The sequence below is a fragment of the Gorilla gorilla genome, chromosome 1 (genome assembly GCF_029281585.2).
Source record: "Gorilla gorilla gorilla isolate KB3781 chromosome 1, NHGRI_mGorGor1-v2.1_pri, whole genome shotgun sequence".
In the NCBI taxonomy this organism is placed as follows: Eukaryota; Metazoa; Chordata; class Mammalia; order Primates; family Hominidae; genus Gorilla; species Gorilla gorilla.
In genome coordinates, this window is record NC_073224.2 from 220,834,701 (window position 1) to 220,842,500 (window position 7,800).

General features: G+C 56.9%; 1 protein-coding gene across 1 annotated transcript in view; it reads right to left on the minus strand.

The window, feature by feature from the left end:
* Positions 1-6,429: 6,429 nt before the first annotated feature.
* Positions 6,430-7,800, minus strand: part of LOC134759213 (basic proline-rich protein-like) — a gene marked incomplete at its 3' end in the record, with an annotated part of 6,819 nt that continues 5,448 nt past the window's right edge. The window contains exon 5 of the mRNA XM_063710094.1: positions 6,430-7,522. Coding sequence (XP_063566164.1) covers positions 6,430-7,522 — 1,093 coding nt within the window. The remainder of the gene's footprint in view (positions 7,523-7,800) is intronic.

Below are 7,800 nucleotides of genomic sequence, written 5' to 3' on the forward strand. Positions count from 1 at the left end.
GCCTCGGGGCCCCACTTGGAACCCACTGTGCAGGGCTGGATTCCATACCCGACGGTCGTGTCCCGTGTCACCTCTCTGAGGCAGGCACTGTTAATCCCATTCCAATGAGGGAATCGGGGCTCGAGGATGAGGTTGCTTCACCCAAAGGAGGGGCTTGGGTTAGGGCTACTGGGTGAAATTCAAGGTGCCAAGTTAAATCTGAATTTCACATAAACAACAAATACATGTAAACCTCTGACGGTGGCGGGACCCACAACGGGTATCGGGCAGTGGGATCTGTGCTTTAATAGGTTCCTGAGCCCAGTGGGCTGGGACAGGACCAGAATTAGGTCCAGGTGCCAAGTTTACAGGGGGCTCAGCCAGAGCCCTGAACTATTACAGTCTTTAGTATGGAGTATACTAAAAAAACATGACTCACCATTTCTCTGAAATACAAACTTCCCTGGGCAGCCTGTATTTTTATTGACTAAATCTGGCAGTCCTGGCACAGGTGCTCACGGGACGTGCTGAGTTAAGCCAGCTCAGGCCCTGACCTCAGGGAGCCCCCTCTGCTTCAGAGAGACAAGTCCCAGACACAGGTTCCCACATGGAGGCCGTCGGAGCAGCAGGTGCCCTTGCCTGGAAGCCAGGACAGGCCTGGAGTGTCAGGAACAGGGACGTCAAGGGGCTGGTGAAGGGGCCAATCTGAGCACCACGAGGGCCCTGAAGTGCTGTGAGCAGGGGAGGCAGATTCCAGAAGCCTCAGGCCCCCGCCTTTCTGCAGGGTTTCCTCTCCACAGGACTGTGCTGAGTCCTGGGGTGGGTGGGGGCTGCTCCAGGCAGCTCCCCAGCCCCTCCCTGCCTCCTCTCTCTGATGCCGCTCCCTCCTCTGCCCCACCGCACCTGCCAACTCTGCATGGGGCCCCGAAGCCAGGGCTGGGTGGAAAGTGGTTGAGGTTGGAGTCTGGGGCCAGACTGGGTTCAGGGCTGGCTGTGTAACAGCCCCTTCACCTGGCCAGGCCTTCGGTTTCACGTGTAAAGCAAACATGCCTCATTGGGTTCACCAAGAGCCTGGCACAGAGGCGGCGCTGGAAGTGCGTCATTGGAGTTATGAAGGACCTACTCCCAGGAAGGGTCTTCACAGAAGCGGTTTTGGTTCCGTCTAAGGAAAACACAGCTGACAGCAGGGCTCCCACAGTGACAAGAGCTGTTTGGAGGTAGTGAGTCCCCTGTCATTGGAGGTATCCAAGCAGAGGCCAGTCTACTGGCCGTGCCTCAGATGTGTCACTTGGGAGGTGACAATGTCAACGGTCATTTCCAACTCTATGGGCTGGGTGGCAGGTGGAAAGTTCAAGGGCTTTGGTGTCAGACAGTCCTGGGTTCTAATTCTGGCTATGCAACCTTGGACAAGCTGCTTCCCCAGCAACCTCAGTTTTGCCCCTTGTAAAAGGCAGTCAGCAGCCTTGCTTCACAGGATAGATGTGACATGTTTGTTTGCAAAGTGCCCAGCTCTGAGCAGATGCCAAGGAGTTGTGGGTTCTAAGACGCATCTCCCTGATGTGGGAACAGAGGCTTCTGAGAAGCCTTCCAGGGCCCGGCTGGGAACCACCCGGTCCTCCTCCCGGTTACCCTGGCTGGCACCCCAGCCACAGGGTTGGACTGCGGTAAGAATGGCAGACAGGTTTCTCAGAATCCAAACGGAACCTGGGGAGAGCGGTGGCTCAGAGGGGAGAGCCCTCTGCCTCCCTGGGGCCTGACGTTCCAGGGTTGGGATGGTGGGGCCCGGAGCCTGGACTGCGCTTGCCTCCCTGCCAGGGAAGGCAAGGCAGCCTTGAACCAGAGAGGCGGGCAGGGATGGGCCTAGGCTGGGCTTCCTTCCCTGCCATGTCGTGCTGCTCTGAGCACCACACAGGGTGGCGTCCGGCCTGGGAGAGCCATCAGCACAAGACGGCTGGCATGCCCATGGCTGTTTTCATTCCATTAACTCCTGAAGGGTGGCGGACCCGCAGGGGTCAGATCCAACCAACCTCAGACAGGGAAACTGAGGCCCAGGAGGGGCAGGGCCTTGCACAAGATCATGGTATCAGGCACTACCAGGCCCACAGCCTCGTCAAGAAGCGGGCGTAGGTGCTGTTCAGACCAGGGCTGGGCCGCCAGGTGCTTCCCACACCGCAATTACCTGCCAAGGTGTGCCTCGCTCCGTGGGAAGTGCTTACGGGGAGTTTCATCCTATAATCACCCCGTGAGGCCGGCACTATTACTCGCATCTTCCAGACAAGGAAACTGAGGCCACTCCGTCCAAAGTGACAAACAGGGATTTAAGTCCAAATCCAAGACCATCCCCTTTGCCACCTCATCTTGGTCCGCAGTCCAGCTGGACATTACCTGGGAAATATACAGACTTGACTGGCCAGGACTGTGGGGACAGACACAAAGAACTTAGTGTCCCAGAGGCTGACCTGGCTGAAAATGGCAGATCAATTCCAGCAGAGCTTACCGAACTGGGGTGGCAAATCCTGCCTGCTTTTGGACAGCCAGCAAGGAAGAATGGTTTTCACATTTGTAAAGGGCTGGAAGAATATGCGACAGATACCAGAGGTGGCCCTCAAAGCCCAAGACATTTCCTGCTTGGCCCTTTCTAGGAAAAGTTGCTAAGCCCTGGCTGAGAAAAAGGCTGGCCCAGGGATCTCTGGAGGATTACAGGAGAGAGACACAGGCCTGGGAACCACCGCATCTGCCCCAGCGCCCATCCTCCAGGCCACCTGCCCATCTCTCTGCCAATGCTAGGGAGGGAGGCAGCTTAGGTGGGAGGACACTGGCCTTGGGAGTCAGACAGACTGGGTTCCAGGTGGAGCTCTGCCTCTTGCTGACTGTGTGGCCTTGGGCACGTGAATTCACCTCTCTGAACCTCACTTTCTTCATCTGTAAAATGGAGATGTTAATACCTACCTCGAAGGGTTGGCCAGGTGCGGTGGCTCACGCCTGTAATCCCAGCACTTTGGGAGGTCAAGGTGGGCAGATCACTTGAGGTCAGGAGTTCAAGACCAGCCTGGCCAACATGGCAAAACCCTGTCTCTACTAAAAATATAAAAATTACCCAGGTGTAGGGCCGGGCGCGGTGGCTCACGCCTGTAATCCCAGCACTTTGGGAGGCCGAGGTGGGCGGATCACGAGGTCAGGAGATCGAGACCACGGTGAAACCCCATCTCTACTAAAAATACAAAAAATTAGCCGGGCGCAGTGGCGGGCGCCTGTAGTCCCAGCTAATCGGGAGGCTGAGGCAGGAGAATGGCGTGAACCCGGGAGGCGGAGCTTGCAGTGAGCCGAGATTGCACCACTGCACTCCAGCCTGGGCGACAGAGCGAGACTCCGTCTCAAAAAAAAAAAAAAAAAAAAAAAAAAAAAAAATTACCCAGGTGTAGTGGTGCGCGCCTGTAATCCCAGCTACTTGGGAGGCTGAGGCAGGAGAACTGCTTGAACCCAGGAGGCGGAGGTTGCAGTGAGCCCAGATGGTACCACTGCACTCCAGCCTGGGCGACAGAGCAAGACTCCATCTCAAACAAACAAACAAAAAACAAAACAAAAAAGAGCTGTTGTAAGAATAGAGATGATTACCGGTAACAGCAGCAGCCGGGGAGCTGGCGGGGCTGCTCTGAGAGCTTCGCGTTTGACCTCCTGGGCTTCATAGCCACCTTAGGAGCCCGCTCTCCAGGTGAGGAAACTGAGCTTTGGAGAGCTCTAAGGACTTGTCCGAGGTCACCAGGCTGGTGGCTGACTGCCAAGCTTACCCACTGCACCCTCACTGAGACAGCGTCCAGGCTCTGTCCCAGGGAACAAGAAGACATTGGTGTCACCGCCGGAGGGTGGGGCAGCTGAGAGGCGTGTGGTAGCAAGTGGCAGAAGACCCAGTGCAAAGCGGCTTGGACAGTGAGGGGAACTTACTGTGGTCTTGGGCACGTGTCAGCAAGTCTAGGGGCAGGTTGGCCCCAGGAGTCTGACCCGGCAAGCTCAGGCCTGCAGGGACCTGGGCCTTTGAGGAGTCTGTGGGCTCTGTCCCCAGGCCGGTGTCCTTCAGAGTCCCTAGCAGGTCCAGAGGAAGCAGGGTTTGCTGGTCCCTGAGTCCTCTTCTCAGGACAGCTCTCCTGGAAGCCCCTGTGAGCGTCCCCTCACCCCACGTCCTGGGGTTGGGCAGGGCAGGGCAGGTCCCTGAAGCCCCTGGGAATGCCTGTGGCTGTGCAGCAATGCCAGTGACTGTCCACCCCGGCTACCCAGCATCCCTCCCTCCCTTCCTTCTTGTTGAAAGAACTCGTCAACACAGGCTGCCACACTCTAGACACAGAACATGGCTGTGCCCACAGCCACCACCACGCCACCTGCCCCTACCTAGATCCTGCTTCTTTGCATCACTGGCTCTGGGGTCAAATCTGCACAAGTGCATCTGATTGGCTGAGCTAGGTCCCATGACCATGCAGCTGCAAGGGAGGCTGGGAAAGCACTAGAGGATCCTGTGGGCGTGGCCTCCTGCAAGTTGCAGGTGGGTGGGTCCCAGACCAGGAGGTGGTTTCAGAGGCTGTGTTGCCAGCCCAGCTTATCCAGGCAGGAGCTTGAAAAACAGAGATGGGATTTTACAGGGGAGCTTTGGTGTCAGACTGGCTCCGCCATCTGCCATGCTGTGTACCCTGGGCAAATTGCTCAGCCTCTCTGGGCCTCAGTTTCCTCATCCCTACAGAGGGAGTACTACTACCTATGGGAGGACTGAGTGAGATTATGGCTGCTAAGCACTTAGCACAACGCCTGGACAAGCCAGCAGGACCTGTCATTAGCCACCACACGACCGTTATCGTGAGCCACCCATAGCACCTGGCACAGGGCGCGACCAGCAGACATCCACTGAACCTGTTCCCAGTCCTGCAGCATGAGACTCAAAGCCAGGTGTCCCCGGATGAAGGGATTTTAAGGGAAGGAGAAATCACATCTGGTTGGAGGATGGTGTCCAGGCATCAGGAAGGACTTCCTGTAGGAGGTGGTGTTCAAGACAGGGGTTCCTAAGTAGAGAAAGTTGAATCTCAGAGGGGTCGAGGAGGGCTGTTGTGGAGGGTTCTGGAGGGAGGCCAGCCCCTGAGGGCCTAGGTGTGTCTTGCAGCCAGTGTAGGCTACCAGGGGAATTTCTTGGGTAAGGCCTGGTTCCAGGTGTTTTGGTGGTGGGAGCTGGGAGGGGCTGCAGGTGCAGGATGTGGCTGGGGGAGGCTGGGAGGCAGGAAGAGGGAGACAGCAGAACAAGGGAAGGCTTGAGGAGGTGGCCTGGCTGCAGTGGACGGCTGCCCTGGCTCCCTGCGTGACCTCACCCCTCTCCAGGCCCTGCCTATCTCTAACACAAGGGGATTGGAAGAGACCAGCCCTTCCCCTGGTGCTCCTGGGAGCCCTTGAAGGCCTCCCCTTCCTTCTCCAAGAGAGCCACCTGGAGGGCTGGGCAATGATGCAGATTCTTGGCCTTCCCCAGCCCTGCCCCCTGAGAGAACTGCCCCCAGCACTAGTGATCATTAGCCCCTTCTGTTCGTATTTTGGATTAAACCAACTCAACCCAAACTTGCTGAGCACCTACTGGGTGCCAAGTGCTGGGATGGACAAGGACCACTCCTGCCCGTGACAGGGTGAGTGGGTCCCAGAGCACCTGACCCCTGCTCTAAGTGGGGCCAGCACAGGTAGTGTGTCAGTTTCTTTCCCCAGGGACTCTTCCCTGCTTTTCAGATGATGTGGATGATGATGATGATGATGATGGTAATGATGATAATATGATGATAGTGGTGGTGGAGATGATGATGTTTCTAGTTGTGGTGATGATGATAGTGGTAGTGGTGATGTTGATGGTGGTGGTGATGATGGTGGTGGAAGTGATGATGATGATGGTGGTGATGATAGTGATGATGTGATGATGGTCTTGGTGATTTTGATGATGGTAGTGGAAGTGATGATGATGGTAGTGGTGTTGGTGGTGATTATGATGATGATGGCAGTAATGGTGGTGGTGGTGGATGATGATGGTGGTGGTGGTGATGGTGGTGATGGTGGTGGTGGTGGTGATGGTGGTGGTGGTGATGGTGGTGATGGTGGTGGTGATGGTGGTGTTGGTGATGGTGGTGGTGGTGGTGATGGTGGTGATGGTGGTGGTGATGGTGGTGTTGGTGATGGTGGTGATGGTGGTGGTGGTGGTGGTGGTGGTGATGGTGGTGGTGGTGATGGTGGTGATGGTGGTGGTGATGGTGGTGTTGGTGATGGTGGTGGTGGTGGTGATGGTGGTGGTGGTGGTGGTGATGGTGGTGGTGATGGTGGTGGTGATGGTGGTGGTGATGGTGGTGATGGTGATGATGGTGGTGGTGGTGGTGGTGATGGTGGTGGTGGTGGTGGTGGTGGTGATGGTGGTGATGGTGATGGTGGTGGTGGTGATGGTGGTGGTGATGGTGGTGATGGTGGTGGTGATGGTGGTGTTGGTGATGGTGGTGGTGGTGTTGGTGATGGTGGTGGTGGTGGTGGTGATGGTGGTGGTGATGGTGGTGGTGATGGTGGTGATGGTGATGATGGTGGTGGTGGTGGTGGTGATGGTGGTGGTGGTGGTGGTGGTGATGGTGGTGATGGTGATGATGGTGGTGGTGGTGGTGGTGATGGTGGTGGTGATGGTGGTGGTGATGGTGGTGATGGTGATGATGGTGGTGGTGGTGGTGGTGATGGTGGTGGTGGTGGTGGTGGTGATGGTGGTGATGGTGATGGTGGTGGTGGTGATGGTGGTGGTGATGGTGGTGATGGTGGTGGTGATGGTGGTGGTGATGGTGGTGGTGATGGTGGTGATGGTGATGATGGTGGTGATGGTGGTGATGGTGATGATGGTGGTGGTGGTGGTGGTGATGGTGGTGGTGGTGGTGGTGGTGGTGATGGTGGTGGTGGTGTTGGTGATGGTGGTGGTGGTGGTGGTGATGGTGGTGGTGATGGTGGTGATGGTGATGATGGTGGTGGTGGTGGTGGTGATGGTGGTGGTGATGGTGGTGGTGATGGTGGTGATGGTGGTGATGGTGGTGGTGATGGTGGTGTTGGTGATGGTGGTGGTGGTGGTGATGGTGGTGGTGGTGGTGGTGATGGTGGTGGTGATGGTGGTGGTGATGGTGGTGGTGATGGTGGTGATGGTGATGATGGTGGTGGTGGTGGTGGTGATGGTGGTGGTGGTGGTGGTGGTGGTGATGGTGGTGTTGGTGATGGTGGTGGTGGTGGTGATGGTGGTGGTGGTGGTGGTGATGGTGGTGGTGATGGTGGTGGTGATGGTGGTGGTGATGGTGGTGATGGTGATGATGGTGGTGGTGGTGGTGGTGATGGTGGTGGTGGTGGTGGTGATGGTGGTGGTGGTGGTGGTGATGGTGGTGGTGATGGTGGTGGTGATGGTGGTGGTGATGGTGGTGATGGTGATGATGGTGGTGATGGTGGTGATGGTGATGATGGTGGTGGTGGTGGTGGTGATGGTGGTGGTGGTGGTGGTGGTGGTGATGGTGGTGGTGGTGTTGGTGATGGTGGTGGTGGTGGTGGTGATGGTGGTGGTGATGGTGGTGGTGATGGTGGTGATGGTGATGATGGTGGTGGTGGTGGTGGTGATGGTGGTGGTGGTGGTGGTGGTGATGGTGGTGATGGTGATGATGGTGGTGGTGGTGGTGGTGATGGTGGTGGTGATGGTGGTGGTGATGGTGGTGATGGTGATGATGGTGGTGGTGGTGGTGGTGATGGTGGTGGTGGTGGTGGTGGTGATGGTGGTGATGGTGATGGTGGTGGTGGTGATGGTGG